Here is a 21,759-nt window from a genome sequence, read left to right as displayed (position 1 = left end):
GATGGGGTGGTAAATGGGATTAGTAAGTATGCAGATGATACTAAGATAGGTGGCGTTGTGGATAATGAAGTAGGTTTTCAAAGCTTGCAGAGAGATTTAGGCCATTTAGAAGAGTGGGCTGAAAGATGGCAGATGGAGTTTCATGCTGATAAGTGTGAGGTGCTACATTTTGGTAGGAATTATCAAAATAGGACATACATGGTAAATGGTAGGGCATTGAGGAATGCAGTAGAACAGAGTGATCTAGGAATAATGGTGCATAGTTCCCTGAAGGTGGAATCTCATGTGGATAGGGTGGTGAAGAAAGCTTTTGGTATGCTGGCCTTTATAAATCAGAGCATTGAGTATAGGAGTTGGGATGTAATGTTAAAATTCTACAAGGCATTGGTGAGGCCAAATTTGGATTATTGTGTACAGTTCTGGTCATTGAATTATAGGAAAGATGTCAACTAATTAGAGAGAGTACAGAGGAGATTTACAATACAAATACAAATACTTTATTGTACCAAACAATTGATACTAGAGCGTACAATCATCACAGTGATATTTGATTCTGTGCTTCGCGCTCCCTGAAGTACAAATCGAAGTAAATACAATAAAAATTTAAATTATAAATCATAATTAGAAAATAGAAAAGGGAAAGGATTTACTGGAATGTTACCTGGGTTTCAGCACCTAAGTTACAGAGAAAGGTTGAACAAGTTAGGTCTTTATTCTTTGGAGCGTAGAAAGTTGAGGGGGGACTTGATAGAGGTATTTAAAATTATGAGGGGGATAGATCGAGTTGACGTGGATAAGCTTTTTCCATTGAGAGTAGGGGAGATTCAAACAAGATAATATGAGTTGACAGTTAAGGGGCAAAAGTTTAGGGGTAACACGAGGGGGAACTTCTTTACACAGAGAGTGGTAGCTGTGTGGAACGAGCTTCCAGAAGAAGTGGTAGAGGCAGGTTCGATTTTGTCATTAAAAAAAAAATCAGATAGGTATATGGACAGGAAAGGAATGGAGGGTTATGGGCTGAGTGCAGGTCGGTGGGACTAGGTGAGAGTAAGCGTTCAGCACGGACTAGAAGGGACGAGATGGCCTGCTTCTGTGCTGTAATTGTTATATGGTACCTTAAATGAGAAAAAATAATTCAGGTCTTTATCACTGCCATTGATTTTCAAACTGTTCAGTTAGGATCCTCTGCATTAGAAAGTTGAATCTCACTGCCACCACGCAATCTCAGGTTGACAAGGATGGTAGAATGTTGCTTAATGCCATAAGATTGCAGTGTACATGCATTTTCAAGCGATGTTGATTGAAAGGTTAAGTAGTACTGGCTTCGATGGATTCGCTCCAGGAATTCAATTTTATCTTTTAAACTTGAAACCTTGTCATCTGGCAAAACCTGGATGATCTGGTCACGCCCATCTTTTCTGACAAATATCTCCATTACACCCGGGTGACTCCAAATGTCTTCACTGGCTGAGGTACACAAAACAAAAATGGACAGAAGTAAAATATGTTCCTTTTATACGTCAGAGGCAATAGAAAACTGAACAGAAAATCCTACAAAAGGCTGTGGATTCGGCCTAGTACATCACATGTAAAGCCCTCCTAGCCATTGAGCACATCTATATGAAACGCTGTCGGAGGAAAGCAGCACCCAACATCAGAGATCACCACCACTCAGGCCACGCCCTTTCCTCGCTGCTGCCATCAGGGAGAAGGTGCAGGAGCCTCAGGACTCACACCACCAGGTTCAGGAACAGTTACTACCCCTCAGCCATCAGGCTCTTGAACCAAAGAAGATAACTGCATTCGTCAATTGAGATGTTCCCAAAACCAATGATCTCTCTTTTAGGACTCTTTATCCAGTTATTCCATGTTCTTGTTATTTATATTTGCATTTGCACAGTCTGTTATAGTTACTGTTCTATAGACTTGCTGAGTATGGCCGCAGGAAAATGGATCTCTGGGTTGTATGTGGTGACAGATATGTACTCTGGTAATAAAATTTACTTCGAACGTTATAGTCTAAGTGCCCAGGCAAAATCCGACAGTGTTGGACAGCAGGTGTCGAAATGAAGGGAGTGTTGTAAAACTAACTCCAGGGTCTGCCCATACTAGGGCTCATTTCTCATCCACTTTACGCACCAAACACCCGGCCATTGGACAACTCGCGTGCCTATCTTTACAGATCATCCAATTAGAAATTGAACGTATACGGTCAAACACAAGAGATTCTGCAGATGCTGGAAATCCAAAGCAACACATGCAAAATGCTGGAGCAACTCAGCAGGTCAGGAAACATCTATGGAATAGAGTAAACAGTTGTCGTTTCCGGCTGAGACCCTTCATAAGGACTGGAAAGGAAGGGGGAAGAGGACAGATCAAAATGGTGGGGGCAGCATTACAAGGATTGTTACAAGGTGACAGGCGAAGCCAGGTGGGTAGGAAAAGTAAAGGGCTGGAGACAAAGGAATCTGATGGGAGAGGAGAGTGGACCATAGGAGACAGGAGAGGAGGAGGGGACCGAAGGGGGCCGTCATTGGCAGTCACCTGAGCAATGCTCCACGCTCGTGGAACAGTATGGAAATTAACTGTAAAAATAAGGATTAAGGACACTTATTTGAACCCCCCAAAAGCCCAGGGCTCTGCTGTGACCCATCCTATGCTGGAATTACTTCTGGAGTGCAGTGGCCTCTCCGTACAAATTCAGATCTCAGCAATAAGTGGAAACAATCATACTATACTTCATTGCAAAGCGTACAGTCCAGGGTAAATCGTTCAATGATCTCTCAGATTGGAACAAGTGGAGACACAATGCCTTTGTTTCAACATTGATAAACAATCTACTGGTCAATTCACAGGCTGAGAAAGGCTGATGATCTACAAGCATCTTAGCGCGCAGATTTCTGTTTCCCCGTTCTCGGGCTAAGTTTCAATTCCAAGGTCTGACGTTGCAACTAACAGGGTAAATGTCCAAGGTTACAAGCAGGAAACTGCAGTAAAACAATCATCGACTCGGGTGGCAATTTGTTCGAAATCGTACAGAACATTTATCTCACAAATGTCTACAGGTATACCCTGGAGAGCAATCTGACTGTCTGTATCACCCTCTGGTATGGCGGATGGGGTGGGGAGGGGAACTACTGCACAGGATTGAAGTAAGCTGCAGAGAGTTGTAAACTTTATCAACTCCATCATGGCCCAAGCTTCCATAGTACCATGGACATCCTCAAAGAGCGATGCCTCAGAAAGGTGATGTCTATCATTAACGACCCCATCACCCAGATGCCCTTTTCTGATTACTACCATTAGGGAGAAGGTACAGGAGCTTGAAAGCACACACACAACGATTCAGGAACAGCTTCTTCCCCGTTACCATCAGATTTCTGAATGGACATTGAACCCAGGAACACACACTACTTTTTAAATTTCCATTTTGTCATTATTTATTCAATTTAACTATTTTGTGTGTGTGTGTGTGTGTGTGTGTGTGTGTGTGTGTGTGTGTGTGTGTGTGTGTGTGTGTGTGTGTGTGTCTGTGTGTGTGTGTGTGTGTGTGTGTGTGTGTGTGTGTGTCTGTGTGTGTGTGTGTGTGTGTGTGTGTGTGTTCACTGTAATTCACAGTTTCTTTTTCTCTATTATTATCTATTGCATTGTACTGCTGCTGCAAAGTTAACAAATTTCACGACTTATGCCGGTGATATTAAACCTGATTCTGATTCTGATCTTTAAGTACCAGAAAGTGGACAAATGGAATATTTCTGACACTGTGAGGCCAAGGTTACAGTGGCTGACAAGAAAGATGCAGGAAGGATGTAGGAAAAGCCATGTTTTTTGTTTTAGCTTTTAGCCCATCCAGAAACCAACAGTTGTCCTATTGTCTTTTGCTTAGCTCATTTAGAACATAGAACATAGAAATCTACAGCACAGTATAGGCCCTTCAGCCCACAATATTGTGCCAACAATGTAACCTACTCTAGAAACGACCTAGAATTTCCTTACCGCATAGCCCTCTATTTCTCTTAGCTCCATGTACTTATCTAGGAGTCTTTTAAAAAACCCTATTGTATCCACCTCTACTACCTTCACCGGCAATCACCCTTGTACCTACTTCCAAGCACCTTAAACCTATTCTCCCTCATGTTAGACATTCCAGCCCTGGGAAAAAAACCTCTGGCTATCACCATGATCAATGCCTCTCATCATCTTATATACCTCTATCACGTTACCTCTCATCTTCCGTCACTCCAAGGAGAAACGCCCAAGTTCAGTCAACCTATTCTCAGAGGGCATGCTCTCCAATACAGGCAACGTCCTTGTAAATCTCCTCTGCACTCTCTCTATAGTTTCAACATCCTTCCTGTAGTGAGGTGACCAGAATTGAGCACAGTACTCCAAGTCTGACCAAGGTGCTATATAGCTGCAACATTACCTCACAACTCTTGAACTCAGCCCCACAGTTGATGAATACCAACACACCAGACGCCCTCTTAACAACACTGTCAACCTGCACAGCAGCTTTGAGTGTCCTACGGACACAGACCTCAAGATCTCGCTGATACTCCACACTGCCAAGAGTCCTACCATTTATATTATATACTGTCTTCAAACTCGACCTACCAAGATAAACTGCTTCACATTATTCTGGGTTGAACCCCATCTGTCACTTCTCAGCCCAGTTCTGCATTCTACCAATGTCGCGCTGTCACCACTGACAACCCTCCAGACTGTCCACTCCACCACCTACATCTGGGTCCAACCAGTGTTCAGAACTGCAGCGTTGCAGGGCAAGGTTGTTGACCTTCAGCACCATGGACTGCAAATGAACCTACAGGACAACACAAAGGCCTGTGACAGACTGCACCATCTCCCATGGCCGGGGCAATCTGGGATATCTGTCAAAAGCCAGGCATTGGTGGGGTGGAAGAAGTGGGCAAGTAAATGTCTTTCTACACGTACAAACAAGCTGGATGAACTCAGCTGGTCGGGCAGCATCCGTTGAAATGAGCAATCAACATCTTGGCCCGAAACGTTGAGTGCTCGTTTCAACGGATGTTGTCTGACCTGCTGAGATCATCCAGCTTGTTTCTATGTGTCATCTGCAACGTACTTTGTGTTTACTAAATGTCTTTCTACGTTCATCATTTACTTAAACCAGTTACCTGGACATGCCAAGGACTGACGCCAGAGACACAAGGCATTCTTAGGCACTTCCTGGCTTCATTTTCCATCACATTCCAGCCATCTGATGAAGCCACGTTTCCAGTTGGATCAGCAGGGTCGAGAATTACTGGTCTGAAAAATAAACCATTCCAACAAAGACCTCGTAAGTTCAACAGCTCAACATCCATCTCCTTGAAAATTTCATGGAGTTGCTGTATATGCAATTTGTTTTCAAAGTAAGCATACACCAAAAAGTACTGATGGAAAATTTAATACTTTTTGACCAAGCCCCTGAAGTTCAGTTGATGACTAAAGTACCTGCCCAGCCCTGGACACCACAGAAGAAGATGCTGTTGACGGACGGGCAAGACCAGAGTTTGTTGCCCATCATGGTGTTAAGGGGATTAGTCAAAACTAATATGTTTGACCTAATATTCTTCTCCGCCCATCAGGAAACCAGCAGACAGCTCAGTTGTCCTATTGTCTTTCAGGTTTAACCTGGACCCCTACGGAGCCAACCACACTGAAGTACAGCAAATGGCTTCCTCAATTCCAAGCTCTTTTCCCTCATGTCACTGGCTGTGCTGGAAGTGAGTTTTATCTAAAACCCTGCAACGTGAGGACACCAAGGACCAGGGTTGTTTGATGGTGTGATTTACCTCAGGAACCAATTCCTGTGTTGGAATTCTGTGCAACGATCTGTAACTCTGCAAATATTAACCAGTATTTTCCTATGTGCCTTGTGAAGAGGAAATGCAATTTGAGCAGGAATAAAATCTGAGGGATAAGTGACAAACTTGTTGTTACCAAGAAGTAACATGAGAGTGAATAACATACGGAGAATTCCATAAAGTGGAGGTAAGGTTGCTTTTGTAAGTTTATTGTTCAGGGAGAGGGGCATTTGGAGGCTGATGTTCTTGGTGTGTTTTGTGTGGAGGGAGGGGCATTTGGAGGCTGATGTTCTTGGTGTGTTTTGTGTGGGGAGAGGGGGATTTGGGGACTGACGTTCTTGGTGTGTTTTGTGTGGAGGGAGGGGGATTTGGGGACTGATGTTCTTGGTGTATTTTGTGTGGGGAGAGGGGCATTTGGAGGCTGATGTTCTTGGTGTGTTTTGTGTGGGGAGAGGGGGATTTGGGGACTGATGTTCTTGGTGTGTTTTGTGTGGAGGGAGGGGGATTTGGGGACTGATGTTCCTGGTGCGTTTTGTGTGGGGAGAGGGGCATTTGGAGGCTGATGTTCTTGGTGTGTTTTGTGTGGGGAGAGGGGGATTTGGGGACTGATGTTCTTGGTGTGTTTTGTGTGGAGGGAGGGGGATTTGGGGACTGATGTTCCTGGTGCGTTTTGTGTGGGGAGAGAGGGATTTGGGGACTGATGTTCTTGGTGTGTTTTGTGTGGGGAGAGGGGGATTTGGAGGCTGATGTTCTTGGTGTGTTTTGTGTGGGGAGAGGGGGATTTGGAGGCTGATGTTCTTGGTGTGTTTTGTGTGGGGAGAGGGGGATTTGGGGACTGATGTTCTTGGTGTGTTTTGTGTGGGGAGGGGGATTTGGGGACTGATGTTCTTGGTGTGTTTTGTGTGGGGAGAGGGGGATTTGGGGACTGATGTTCTTGGCGTGTTTTGCGCAGGGAGAGGGGCATTTGGAGGCTGATGTTCTTGGTGTGTTTTGTGTGGGGAGAGGGGGATTTGGAGGCTGATGTCCTTGGTGCATTTTGTGTGGGGAGGGGGATTTGGGGACTGATGTTCTTGGTGTGTTTTGTGTGGGGAGAGGGGCATTTGGAGGCTGATGTTCTTGGTGCGTTTTGTGTGGGGAGGGGGATTTGGGGACTGATGTTCTTGATGTGTTTTGTGTGGGGAGAGGGGGATTTGGGGACTGATGTTCTTGGTGTGTTTTGTGTTGGGAGAGGGGGATTTGGGGACTGATGTTCTTGGTGTGTTTTGTGTGGAAGGAGGGGGATTTGGGGACTGATGTTCTTGGTGTGTTTTGTGTGGGGAGAGGGGGATTTGGGGACTGATGTTCTTGGTGTGTTTTGTGTGGGGAGAGGGGGATTTGGGGACTGATGTTCTTGGTGTGTTTTGTGTGGGGAGAGGGGGATTTGGGGACTGATGTTCTTGGTATGTTTTGTGTGGGGAGAGGGGGATTTGGGGACTGATGTTCTTGGTGTGTTTTGTGTGGGGAGAGGGGGATTTGGGGACTGATGTTCTTGGTGTGTTTTGTGTGGGGACAGGGGGATTTGGGCACTGATGTTCTTGGTGTGTTTTGTGTGGGGAGAGGGGGATTTGGGGACTGATGTTCTTGGTGTGTTTTGTGTGGGGAGAGTGGGATTTGGGGACTGATGTTCTTGGTGTGTTTTGTGTGTGGAAGGAGGAGGATTTGGGGACTGATGTTCTTGGTGTGTTTTGTGTGGGGAGGGGGATTTGGGGACTGATGTTCTTGTTGCATTTCGTGTGGAGGGAGGGGTCTCTGGTGATTTAGGATCGTGTTGCCTTTCTATTTTGTGCAGGGGATCGGGGTTGCTGTTTCTCTCTGAACTGACTTCCATGGATTTTCTTTGTTTCTTGGTTAACTGGAGAAGAAAAATCTCAGAGTTGTATACTGCACACATCCATTAAAAAAATGACCCTTTCATCTTTGCAACGCACACAAAATGCAGGAGGAACTTAGCAGACCAGGCAGCATCTACGGAAAAGAGTACTGTCGACCTGTTGGGCCGAGACCCTTCAGCAGGACTGGAGAAAAAAAGATGAAGAGCAGAGATAAAAGGTGGGGGGAGCGGAGGGAGAAACTCAAGGTGATCAGTGAAACCAGGAGCGGGGAGGGTGAAGGATCGCAGCTGGGAAGTTGATTGGTGAAAGAGATACCAGGCTGCAGAAGGGGGAATCTAATAGGAGAGGACAGCAGGCCGTGGAAGAGAGAAAAGAGGAGAGGAGCACCAGAGGGAGGTGATGGGTAGACAAGGAGAAAGGCCGAGAGAGGGAAAAGGGGATGGGGAATGGCAAAATGTGGGGGGCCATTACCGTAAGTTTATGTTCATTCCATCAGGTTGGAGGCTACCCAGACAGAATATAAGGTGTTGTTCCTCCAACCTGAGTATGGCCTCATTGCAACAGTAGAGGAGGTCACGGATAGGCACATCAGAATGGGAATGGGAAGTGGAATTAAAATGGATGGCCACTGGGAGATCCTGCTTTTTCTGGCTGAAGGAGCTTAGCCGTTCGGTCTTGAAGCTTTTTAGGTGACTGAAAGGATTACCACTGGTGGAAAAGGAACGGAGGGGTCTGGCTCCCTGGCTAGGAGAGGTTGTAGATGCAGGGTGTGGTGAGGTAATGGAGGGTAGGTTGTGGTTGGTGAGAACTGAAAATGAGGGAGATGGTTTGGAATTTCATCACTTCAGGTGAGACAATGCAGGTTACTTTAGAATTAGGAACATTTAGAAGTGCATTGAAGCATCTTTATACTATGATAAGATTATTTTTCCCTCTGTTAGGCCTGTCTGTACAGGAATTTGAAACGGAACATTAACTAAAATAAAAAAGTAGTTTTAATTGTCAGTGTGAATTGTGGTTGTGCATCTTACCTCCTCTCACAGAGTTTATTTTTTAAAAATTCTGCCAAGGATCCATTAGTGACATCGTAGTAGTCAGTCCAGTAGATGCACAGTTCCCGATGTCTGCAGATCAGTTCCAGGACTGTGCGGAACCCTTCAGCCGTGTCAAAACTCTCCTTGTGATTACCTTGTTCCCAGGCATGGATCGTCAGTAACTCCAGGGCATACTTTGGTGGCAGTCGTGTTCCGGCTCTCAACTCTGACTGCCGTGGCTTCACGTACTGAGAAAGTTATTGACAAAGATAAATAAATAAGTGATGTAAAACATACTCCTTCCTATCCTGTATTTTTCTCTCTACATTTTAATCCTTTGTTATTTGTCTTGAGGAAGATACATACCCCGTAGATTCCGGATTTTAAGCCGCTACTTTTTTCCCACATTTTGAACAGCTTTGAACTCTGCGGCCTTTAATACGAAGCGGCTAATGCATTATTTTTTTTCATGCCGCCAAAAACATTTTGCCTCGTAAAAGTAGACCAATAAAATTGATGAGTAGTTCACAGAGGTCCAATGAAATTGTACGATAAATCAAGCGCACTTTCACAATTAAATTATTGTAAATCAGTCATTTGTACTCACCCTCATCAACATGGAAAACACTAGAAGAAAAGCATTGTGCTGCCTTTATGGCAGTTATTTAGTTTATAATATTTTCGCTTAGTAATTCATTTTCTAGTTAAAGTTAGAAGAGTTTTAACTATATTTGTTTTCTGTACTACATCGCGGGATGCTATGACGTCACACCCGGTTTCGCCGCGTCTTGTGGGAAAATGCCGGTTTGCGATAAACGGGACGGCGGGGGGCGAGCGGCGGAGCGGCGGAGCGAAAACGCTGCTTTTAAGTTAAAGGCGATCAATAACTTTTCCTGGTAGGCTGCAGTATATATATTTTTTACCAGTCATTAGGAGATATTGGAATGTTGTTCAGTAAAAAAGTATACGCAACGTATATTTAAAAGTAGCCGCGTTACAGGCACGGTTCGAAAAAAAGCATTTGCAATATGTATTTGTTTATGTTACCATATGGATTTAATTAAAAGTTAAAAAATCCTCACGTGTAATATCTTTCTGTGTAAATATCTCATATTACAACGTGGGACACCTGCGGCCTAAAATCCGGTGCGGCCTGTACAAGTAAAAAATTGATTTTCTTTCTAAAATTAGAGCCAGCGGCTTTTAATCAGGTGCGCTCTGTAGTCCGGAATCTACGGTACTTTGGGCACACCCAGATCAACGATGACATAAAAATATCCTTTGACCAATCTTTGTGTAGCCCTCAATCCATTATTTCCATCACTCAAACTGCTACATATAAAGTTAATTTCCCTTCATAAAAATAAGTTTGAGGGCACATAGCCTGAGGCTCAGGCTGCCATCGACAGATCTTTGAGGACCAAACCTAGTCTCAACATATTGATGTAGCTAAAAAGAAGGCAAGACAAGACGGTGGCTAAATTTAATTAGGACTTTGTCACCTAATACACTCAAAAATATCTACAGATGCACTGTGGAGAGCATTCTGACTGGATCATCACCATCTGATATGGGTGTGGCACTACTACACAGGATCAAGGTAAGATTCTGTGGTGGTTCAGTCCGAAGTCCGTTGTCGGGTCCGCAGACTCCGGACTCCGGGTTTTCCGGCGGTCCCTTGCTGCGGTTGGACTTAACTAGAAACACCTGAGGCTCACATTGGAACTGGGAATATAAGTGGCCCTGGTATTGAGTGTGGTTGGGTTGTTGTTGTTTACTCATGGCACAGGTGGCTGGTGGAAGGCTAGAATGGACTCTTGCCATCCTTGGGGCCGCGTTGGAGAACCATGGCTTCTGGGAGCCTTGCTGTCAGTAGTCGGAGTGGTCATTGCGCTATGGATTCAGTTGTTTCCTGGGCCAGCTGAGTGGCCGTCAGCCACTCCGAGCTAGGTAGGGATCCGGTTACTTCCGTAGCCAGCCAAGACTGCCGGCCGTAACGGCTACTCGGAGCTACCCCGATGCAGAGGTGGAACTGTCTGTCGTTCCTTGGTGTTTGTCTCTTCCTGTCCTTGCCCCGGTGAGGTAAGTCTGGCCGTTCTGCCGTTGCCCTGCTGGGGGAATCTGTCTTGTCTTGTCTTTGCCTCCTTTGTTTAGGTCAGGCTGTTCTGCTGTTACCTGATGGATGGTCCTGCCCCACCTTGGTGTGGCGTTATAGATGAGTCCCGGCTTGTCGGAGGATAAGTCCGGGCTCTATGTCTGTGTACTGTCCCGTCTCATGTCAGTGTCCTGTTAAAGATGAGTCCCGGCTTGTCGGAGGATAAGTCCTGGTTCCATGTTGATGTACAGTTCCTAGTCTACCCCTAGCTCCAGCCTCTGAGTTCCCCAAGCTCCAAGCCTGCGGCCTCCAGCCTCAAGCCTCGACCCAAGCCTGCGGCCTCCAGCCTCAAGCCTCGTCAAGTCCTCGCCTGGGTTTGGGGGTCTAAGCCCGAGGCAAGACCCAGGTTCTGGGTCCTTGTCCAATCTCGAGCTCGGAGTCCACCCTAGGCTCCTTGTTCCCAGTCCCTCGTCCTGGTCCTGCTTCCCTTGCCTAGACTGCATCCCATCCCATCCTTGGGTTCCGTCTCATCCTGTTTCTGGGACTCCAATGACTGTGTCCTGCAGTTGGGTCCTGATTCAACACCTGACTTATGACAGATGCAGAGAGTTATAAAATCAGTTAGATCCATCATGGTTACTTGCCTCCATAGTATCCAAGACTTCTTCATAGAGTGGTGCCTCAGAGAGGTGACGTCCATCATTAAAGACCCCCACCACACAGAACATGTCCTCTTCTCATGTTACCGTCAGGAAGGAGATACAGAATCCTGAAGGCACACTCTCAGTGATTGAGGAACAGGTTCTTCCCCTCTACTGTCCAATTTCTAAATGGACATTGAACCCAGGAACACTACCTCACTAACAAGAGAAAATCTGCTGATGCTGGAAATCCGAGCCAATGCTGAAGGAACTCAGCAGGCCAGGCAGTGTCCATGGAAAAGAGTATGGTTGACGTTTCGGGCCGAGACCCTTCATCAGGACTGGAGAAAAAAAGATGAGGAGTCAGAGTTAGAAGGTAGGGGAGGGGAGGAAGAAACACAAGGTGATAGGAGGGGTGGAGTGGTGAAGTAAAGAGCTGAGAAATTGATTGGTGGAACAGATACAGGGCTGGAGAAGGGGAATCTAATAGGAGACGACAGAAGGCCACAGAAGAAAGAAAAGGGGGAGGAGCACCAGAGGGAGGTGATGGGAAGGCAAGGAGATAAAATGAGAGAGGGAATGGGGAATGGTGAAGGAGGAGGGAGTCATTACCACTCTACTTCCTGTTTTTTGAATTGGCCTCCACAGGAGTGCCACTGAAGAAAGTGGAAACTGGATATTAAACAAGCTCTCTGTTTGTATTGGAATGACAATGATCATGAATCATTCTGTTCTCCAGTAACTTACCAGTTTGTACCAATATTTCAGCAGGCGGATCAAATCTTTGACTTTTGAAGTATACTTCTTTACAAACGCTCTCTGAAGTTCAGTAAAGCAGGCAGAAAATTCTCCATCTGTAGTCCTGTTTCTGCTTCTAAATCTGATCAATTCACAATGTGCTTCATTCGCATTGCACTGTCCCTCTGTAAGGAGTAAAATGGTTAATGATCAACAATCACAGTGCAGTTAATATATCTGAAACCCAGCAGGCCATGCATAGTGCTGCATTGTATTGCTGCCCTCCAGTTTAGTTAATCTCATGATTCATAACCCAAAGGTTCTCAAATTGTATCAGCTAGCTTGCGTAGCATTCCTCAAGGGACGAGGAGGAAACTCAGCCCAAGCTGCTAACTATTGTCGTTTAACATATGGCACACGGTTCTGGGCCCCCCACGATAGGAAGCATGTTGAGACTTCAGAGAGAATGCAGAAGAGCTTTACCAGGATGCTGCCCGATTTAGAGGACGTGCTCTCACGAGAGGCTGGATAAACTTGGGTCGTTTTCTCTGGAGTGTCGGAGGCTAAGGGAGATCTGACAGAGGTTTACAAGATTATGAGAGGCATAGATAGGGTAGTCAGGGGGTATCTGTTTCCCAGGATTGAAATGTCTAATACTAGAGGGCATGCATCGGAGGTGAGAGGGGTTTATTCAGGAATTTCTGACAGCTCAATCAGTGGCAGGGGCAGGGCACGGCGACGAGGTTTCTCCCAGGTCGGCAATGTGTGTTTAAAAGTACAGAAGGGGCAAGCGGGGGCGACCACTGTCAGGGTGGCAATTGTTGGGGCAGACGTTGTTGGGACTATGTTAGTGGTGAAAATAGGAGTGTTAGGCTTTGGCTAAAGGAGGCTTCGGATTGAAAGAGGCGTTAGCTCTGGGTAAGCTTCTGTTAAGGTTCCAGTTTTTTTCTCTTACTGTGCCTAGCGTAGTAAATGGCTGCTGGGTGTTGATTGGATGTTGGAGTCCTGGGAGACCCAGACTCTCCCAGGGATCTGCGTTTGCATGCAGTGCATCCAGCTACAGCTCCTGAACACCGTGTAGGGAACAGGAGCAGCAGCTTGGTGCCTTTGGCTTGTACGGGAGAGTGAGGAGATCATCGATCAGAGTTACAGGGCAGTAGTCACCCTGAAATTGCAGGAGGCAAGAAGTTGAGGAGCAGATCTGTGGGTGAAAATGCCTTGTTAATGAGAGAGGTCAGAGGAGAATGGCCAGACTGGTTCAAGCTGACAGGAAGGTGACAGTAACTCAAATAACCAGACATTACAATAGAGGGTGCAGAACAGCATCCCTGACCTCACAACTCAACGAATGTTAGCAGCAGAAGACCGTGGACTTCACTGTGGGCAATATTTCACTGTTAATGTATGAGAGAATTCAGCGGAGAATGGCTTGACTGTCTCAAGCTGACAGGAAGGCAACAGTCACTCAACTAGCCACGCATTAGAACTGTGGTGGGCAGAAGAGCATCTCGAATGCACAACACATCCAACGTTGAAGTGGATGAGCTACAGCAGGAGGAACAGTATCTAACGAAGGGGCCACCGAGTGTGTTCATCCCGTTTAAAGATAGCAATAACTAAATATAGAACTCAATTGTCCCAGGATCTGAACCATGAACTAGAAAAGGGACACTGAAGGGAGAAAATCAAACAAGCTCCACTCTTCACATCATTCTAGAACAGTATTTCCCAACCTTTTTTAATGCCACAGACTCTTAGCAATAACCAAGGGGTCCATGGACCCCAGGTTGATAACATCTGTTCTAGAGCTTACACAAGAAATAAAATACGTTTCAGGTTTAATAATATTTCTAAACATAGGTGACATAACATTGCTGCAGATTCTTACTTAATGCATCATAGGTCGGCAGAACATCAAATGACACACTCTCTGAAGATTTCTTTGATTTCAACTCAAAGCTCAGAGATTTTGGTGGGATGCTGCTTTGTTTTATTGAGGTGATAGTAATATCACGGATCTCATACGCAAGGCTCCTGGAGCATACTTCCAGCATTTGCTGAATTTCCTCCAGAATTTCCAGCCTGGTGTCTCTCTGGTCCTGGAAACTTTTGAAGCAACTGAGGAAGACGACAAGATCTGCATCTGAGCTCTTTTTTACGGCTGTACCTTTGCCTGATGACCCACCCTGTCAAAAAACAAGAATGTTTAATTATTTCCGATTATTACAATGAGTGGCAGACAGTTCCATTCCAGATCTATGATGTAAACAAACGACCCACATTGATTAGCTTCACTATCGATCGTCATGGGATTACAGTCTGTTTAAGTTGTTACTTTGTTTTCACAGCTGCTTTAAGAACCTAGAACATAGAACACTACAGCACAGTAACAGGCCCTTCGGCCCTCCATGTTGGGCCGACTCATATATCCCTAAAAAAAGTACTATACCCACATTACCCCGTAACCCTCTATTTCTCTTTCATCCATGTGCCTATCCTTTCCATCCAAGTATTCCCCTTTTCCACAAATCCTCAATGAGATGGGAACTCCACAATTTTCCCCCGACATAGATATTCTATGCATTTGATCATAAATGATCACTGACAGCAGGTTATTGCACTTTATTGGCAAAACATCCAGCCTCGTGCTCACTGAAGAGACAGTTTTTATAGAAAAGTAAACAGGAGCAAGAAGACCTGTGCTGATAACTCAATCCTGAATCTGTGGAACGCACTGCCACAGACTGTGGTGGAGGCCATATCCATGGCGATAGTTAAAGCAGAAATTGATAGTTTCCTGATCGGGCTGGGCATCAAAGGATATGACCGAAAGGCAGGTGTATGGGGTATTGAGTGGGATATAGTATCAGCCATGATGGAATGGGGGAGCAGTCTCGATGGGCTAAATGGCCTAATTCTGCTCCTATTTCTTATGGTCTTATGGTTCCTGCAACCAGCACTATGTGACTCTGCTGGAAGATCTCAGTCAGCACTCTATTATTCTGAGAGAATCACTACTGATAACTCGGAGTTGGGCTACAAAGCTGGAAGATACGAATTTGCAGATAGCCTGTCGGCTAATGAAAGTACAGAATTTAGAAGCGGTTTGAAGGGCCCATTGCGAACCTGATCCCGTGAAGGTACAAGCCATGTTGAGACGGGGCAATGATCCTACTGTGGGGCTGGGAGATAGGGATACCTGGCTGGATGATGAAAATGAGGGAGAGAGGGAAGAGAGAACCCCACAGTTTAATCCTTGTGATGATCGCATTCTCCCTTGTGAGTCCAAAGCAGTAGGGGCCAGGCCAGTGATTAAGCGTTTCCACACCTGCCACGGGGGCATCAGACCACTGCTTCTTCCTCTCGGGGGGTGGGGAGGAGGAGGAGGAGACTCAGGAATGTGTGAGGGATGGTGTAATGGACACCTTCGACACAACAGAGCTCAGAGAATTCTACGATAAGGAATTAGCAAGTTTAGGGGACAGATGGAGACAAAAGACTGGCAAGTCCCTGGATGCATGAAGGTTATTGAGAATATGGGAAGAGGGGGTTACTGGAAAGTACCTATCTCACGGAGAGATGGGTGCTTTAGGAAGCCTGTCGTCCCAACATGCAATCAATAACGCCCTGAGAACATGCCATGCTTCCCCTGAGCATAATGCATCACTTTGGATTCGACTAACAGCAGCAGTTCACTCTTACTGAATGGAATTTAAACCCCAAAAGGAGTGGAACACAGTAGAGGAGGGTACTAAACTTCTATGCCAGTGGACACTTATCACACCAGAGGATATTGAATTAACTTCTGGAATGGGGGGACACATGGTTACCGAGACAGTTTTCCCAAGAAAAGGGTGGTGCTGTCTTAATAACACCAGCTGCTGGTCATCCTGTAAGTACAGCGATTCAATTATTGCAAGGTTTCAAATATGTAGAAGAAGGCGCCCATAGCTAGGTGCAGAAGTTAATTAAACAGATGGAGATTGTGGGATCCTGCATATCCCGTAAAGAAATATTTTTAGCGTTGTTTAAAGATGGGCTTCTGAAGGAGCAGGGAAATGGGTTTCCTACCCCAGCCACTAGGCAACTTGGAAATACTGTCAGGAGGAGCAAGAAGGGGAAACTGTTGAGGGGGAAGGGTCAGAGGTTCTTTCGTCCTCTACCAGATTCCTTACATTCCATTCAGGGTTCCCTGCAGTTCACCAGCAGTGGGAATTGAGGTGTGGTTAGTACATTCGCGCCTCATTGTTGTAGGGAGGGGTTCATTGACCTGCATCCCTCTTCCCTGTAAATACTGTTGTTGATCTGAATGTGGAGAAATACAAGCTGTGGCCACATACGTCAGTTTTTTTCTGTGTGTAAAGCCTTTAAGAGATTCTGTTAAGGTCTTGGGTCCCACCTATTTGCTTTTTCCTTATCAAATGTTCTCTGAAAGTGTTGTTTCACTGTGAGAAATTAACTGTCTTTTTTAAGTTTTTGCAGCTTCATAGGAAGTTTTGAAGAAGCAGAGTACAGTCAGGCTTTCTGATTTTTGTTTTGTGTTTAATGTTAGTTTGTTTCTTGTTTCTAAATCTGTTACATGTTTATTGTGTCTTAATATGTTATTTTGTTACTTGTCTCACCACATCATTGGTTTATGGATGACTCAATTCATACTGGCCGTATGAAACTTGAGTTGAAATTTGGGCAACTTAATTCTGGATGTGAGCTGCCCACATTTCAGAGGGAATTGAGCATCTGAAGAGCAATTCCATAAGTCCCATTGTTTTTGTGTTTTCTAGATGTCCAGTGATTAATCAGGATAAATATACCTATTCGTAGAGAGTGCTGTCTGTATCACTTGCCAGACCCACGAACATGATTCTACATTGCAGGCATGGCAGCTATACAACAGAGTAAGGGGATTAGGACCTCATGATTTATAAGGCAGACTTTGAACTGGGGTTCCAGTGAGCTAGAAGATAATGTGGGAAATTCGGACCCAGCGGGTTTGAAGGCAGCGAAGGGTTTGAAGAACTGGTTACTGGTCAGTTAGAAAGCAATGTTGAAAGGGTTTGCTCTTTTCCTTTCCCTTTGTACAAGTGTAAATGCATTAGTATTAATGGATTGAAACCTGACTGTGGTTGCAACAGTTGAGGTGAACTGTGTTATAAAGGAGACGTACTTTTGGGAAATGTGGAAGTTCTGGATGCTTGTGTAAAGGGGGGTTTCTTCTTTTTCTTTGTTACTGTGTAGGTTAATCAAAATGGCTTCTTTGTTTTGTTGAAAGTAGGAATGCTTCTTTGTTGCGAGAGAGTGCTGGAAGCTTGTTTGGGTTAAAATTTACTGATAACGAGAATTGTATTCCTTTGTAAACCAATTGGGATTAATGTTGTTCTTTCTTCTGAGTCTGTAAGCTATTGTTGGCGGGCTTTTGGGGAGATCGGCGCGAGGGGGTGAGAGAGAGAGAGGACGCGATGCTGTAAACTGGGCGAGGAACTGACCCCAAGCGGGGGTCCGAGGCCGGGAGATACCCCGAGGAGAGGAGACGAAGATAGATGTGCTTGGTTGACCATTTTGGGTGGTCCTGAGCTGCGAGTCGAGGAGTTCGGAGGGGATCGAATGGTGGCCAGAAGACTTCAGTAATGGAGCTCCAACGGTTGTGCACGAAGTGGTTTGGACTTTGATAAGTTTGCCGCCTTTTCTTTATTTTCTTTTCCTTCATATATACTGTATATAGTATAGTTTTGGCAGATGTGGATGACCTCCTGGTATTTGGATTTGCCTCGGGCAATGTAACCCCCTGGGTCGCCTCAGGCTCACTCAGCTCGTTCTCATCTCGGGGGAGCAGCCTTCGGCCCCACCAAACTGGGTAATCAGCTGGTGTGGATGCTGTGTGATGTCCCCGCCTCGCCAAATAACAGGCAGTGCACCATATGCGATTAAATGATTACAATTTATAAAGGTTACTATAACTGATTAATAACCATACAGTATATATGAAGGAAAAGAAAATAAAGAAAAGGCGCCAAACTTATCAAAGTCCAAACCACTTCGTGCACAACCGTTGGAGCTCGATTACTGAAGTCTGTATTACTGTATGGTTATTAATCAGTTATAGTAACCTTTATAAATTGTAATCATTTAATCGCATATGTTGTCCTGTCTGTTTTTGGGTGAGGCGGGGACATCACACAGCATCCACACCAGCTGATTACCCAGTTTGGTGGGGCCGAAGGCTGCTCCCCCGAGATGAGAACGAGCTGAGTGAGCCTGAGGCGACCCAGGGGGTTACATTGCCCGAGGCAAATCCAAATACCAGGAGGTCATCCACATCTGCCAAAACTATACTATATATACAGTATATATGAAGGAAAAGAAAATAAAGAAAAGGCGCCAAACTTATCAAAGTCCAAACCACTTCGTGCACAACTGTTGGAGCTCGATTATTGAAGTCTTCTGGCCACCATTCGATCCCCTCCGAACTCCTCGACTTGCAGCTCAGGACCACCCGAAGTGGTCAACCAAGCACGTCTATCTTCGTCTCCACTCCTCGGGGTACCTCCTGGCCTCGGACCCCTGCTTGGGGTCTGTTCCTCGCCCAGTTTACAGTATCACATCCTATCTCTCTCACCCACTCACGCCGATCTCCCCAAAAGCCCGCCAACAATAGCTTACAGACTCAGAAGAAAGAACAACATTAATCCCAATTGGTTTACAAAGGAATACAATTCTCGTCATCAGTAAATTTTAACCCAAACAAGCTTCCAGCACTCTCTCCCAACAAAGAAGCATTCCTACTTTCAACAAAACAAAGAAGCCATTTTGATTACTGTGTAGGTTAACAAAGAAAAAGAAGAAACCCCCCTTTACACTTGTCGACTGCAAACCTGAAACAGATTCCATTGGCATGACAACCTGATTGAATGGTGAGAGCCCATTCACCAGCTCCCTGCAACCAGCATCACGTGATTCTGCTGCTAATGTAGTGCTGCCCATGATGTCAAGAGAAGAGGGAGGGCAGATCTGATCTCTGTCCTTGGGGAGCTCGTAGGAGGACAAAGGAGGGGAAAAGCAGACAAAAATACAATCTCCAACTCTAAATAATAATTCAACTGATCAATCATATCACAGTGGTGAGTTGTGTCCTCACCCTTTTCCCTGCCTCTATTTATACCAAAATTGTTTAGGTTTCAGATTTTCAAAGTTTTAACATCTCAGCCAATCCCAAACCATAATTTTTTTTGGATGGGACTAGAATGATGAAACGAAAATTCAAATTGTCACCATTGGCCACCTCAGAATCCGGAAAGCTGAAGTAGAAGCAGACCATCCCTGATCTCTATCAGCTGTCCAGGAAGACGATGACAGCTAGGATACCTTGGGAGGTGTCCCAAAGAGTCAAAACAGATTATAATTTAATGTAGTTTTTTTTGGCAGAAACTCAATAATGCTGTTCCACAACGGTTTGCTGCCAAACTTGTGAAGATAATGGGAAACCTGTTTGATGTTCTGGTGTCCTAGAAGAAAGTCCATTTACTAGCCAATTTATCTGAAATTCAGCAGTGAAAAAGGCTGTAAATTCGGAGATTCAGCCAACACCATTACAGGCACCAACATCCCTACCAATGAGAACATTGTCAGGAGGCAGTGCCTCAAGGAGGTAGTGTCTATCATTAAGGTCCCTCACCATCAGGGACATGGCCTTTTCTCATTACTACCATCAGGGAGGTGGTACACATTCAACGTTTTAGGAACAGCCTCTTCTCCCTTTGCCATCAAATTTCTGGATGGTTGATGAACCCAGGAACACCATCTCACTATTCCTCTTCTGCACTATTTATTTATTTCTTTACTAGTTGTAACTTCTCGTAATATTCTCAGTCTTGAACTGCACTGTTGTCACAAAATAACAGATTTCACAATGTATGTCAGTGATAATAAACCTGATTCTAACATCATCACATTCATCTGAAAACAACTCCACTCATAAGGAAAGGAATTAAAAGATAAATTAAAATAAGCAATTATTCAGATCACTTGCAGGTACAGTAAATATTTGTATTAAAAGCCAAGCAACTCACCTTAACAGCTCTGATCACTTTAATGCTGGGTTGATACATGAAACATGGATTCTTTAAAAATTCACAGATTCTGTGCACAGCCTGCTTCACCTCAGCATTAAATCCAACTGGCTCCAAGTTTCTTTTGATGAACTCGTCCAGTCTCCTGGGCTCCGTGTAGTACAGCTCCATCGTTGCTGAGAGTATGTTCTTCCTCAGGAGTGTGGTTTTACCTCTGCCCCACAGCTTCTCCCACAGGTGCAGTGGATGTGGAGCAGAACCGACAGTAACCTCTTTATAAACAGCTTGTTAGCTCCACCTTCAAATAATAAAAAGGCAGTGCAACGTGAAGATATGTAATCTTTTCCTAGTGCAGTGAAATTTGTACACATCACAGTTCAGTGACTGATCCACCCCTGCACTGCTTACTGGATGTTTTGGAACACTATGGAAAATAACTCTGCTAAGTTTCATTTCCTTACTTTGATATTCCTGTGACTTTCTATTCCTGGTTCCATTCAGATGTTCCTCACCGTCCTCTGGTGAATAGCATTTTTCCTTCATTCATCCACATTTCAAGGGTTCCTTTTTGGTAACTGCAGTAACACAGGGCAAATGCCAAGCAGTCCTGTCCCTGAGGCATATATTGGATCCCAAAGGAATCAAATCACAAACAATAGAAAATCTGCAGGTGCTGGAAATCCGAGCAACACACACAAAATGCTGGAGGATCTCAGCTGGCCAGGCTGCATCAATGGAAAAAAGTGCAGTCAATGTTTCGAGCCAAGACCTTTCAGCAGGACTGGACAAAAAAAGATGAAGAGTAGACTTAAAAGGTGGGGGAGGAGAGAGAGAAGCACAAGGTGAAACCAGGAGTGGGAAAGAGTGAAGTAAGGAGCTGGGAAGTCAACTGGGGTAAGAGATACAGGGCTGGAAAAGGGGGAGTCTGATAGGAGGGAACAGAAGGCCATGGAAGAAAGAAAAGTGGGGAGGAGCACCAGAGGGAGGCGATGTGCAGGCAAGGAGATGAGGTGAGAGAGAAAAGGGAATGGGCAATGGTGAAGTGGTAGGGCGCATTACCAGAACTTTTAGATATCGATGTTCATGCCATCAGGTTGGAGGCTACCTAGACAGAATATAAGCTGTTGTTCCTCCAACCTAAATGTGACCTCATCACAACGGGATCCCAAACACATCTTTTCCTCACCCCCACTTTCTGCTTTCCGCAGGGACAACTAATTGAGAACACAAATGAAATGATGCTCTTTGTTGCCAATGTGGTGGCATGTGAAAGAAGGAAATGTCTGCATACAACTAAACGGGGCATTACTGAGGCAACGTGTGGAGTGCTATCAAAATTTTTTTTAGAACCATAGAAAATTACAGCACAGAACCAGGCCTTTTGGGCCTTCTTGGCTGTGCCAAACCATTTTTCTGACCTGCCCCTGGCCCATATCCCTCCAAACCCCTCTCATCCATGTACCTGCCCAAGTTTTTCTTAAATGTTAAA

General features: G+C 45.1%; 1 protein-coding gene across 1 annotated transcript; it reads right to left on the bottom strand.

Annotated features, from left to right (window-relative positions):
- Positions 1-474: 474 nt before the first annotated feature.
- Positions 475-20,501, bottom strand: LOC140738462 (2'-5'-oligoadenylate synthase 1-like). Its single transcript, XM_073065763.1, has 6 exons — positions 20,271-20,501; positions 14,096-14,393; positions 12,217-12,392; positions 8,731-8,981; positions 5,157-5,289; positions 475-1,467 (listed from the first exon to the last, which is right to left on the bottom strand). Exons 1-6 carry the CDS (start codon positions 20,439-20,441, stop codon positions 1,435-1,437), a joined length of 1,062 nt encoding a protein of 353 aa, XP_072921864.1. The 5' UTR covers positions 20,442-20,501; the 3' UTR covers positions 475-1,434.
- Positions 20,502-21,759: the final 1,258 nt, after the last annotated feature.

This window comes from Hemitrygon akajei, chromosome 14, assembly GCF_048418815.1.
Source record: "Hemitrygon akajei chromosome 14, sHemAka1.3, whole genome shotgun sequence".
Lineage (NCBI taxonomy): Eukaryota > Metazoa > Chordata > Chondrichthyes > Myliobatiformes > Dasyatidae > Hemitrygon > Hemitrygon akajei.
This window is presented reverse-complemented; position numbering and strand designations above follow the sequence as displayed.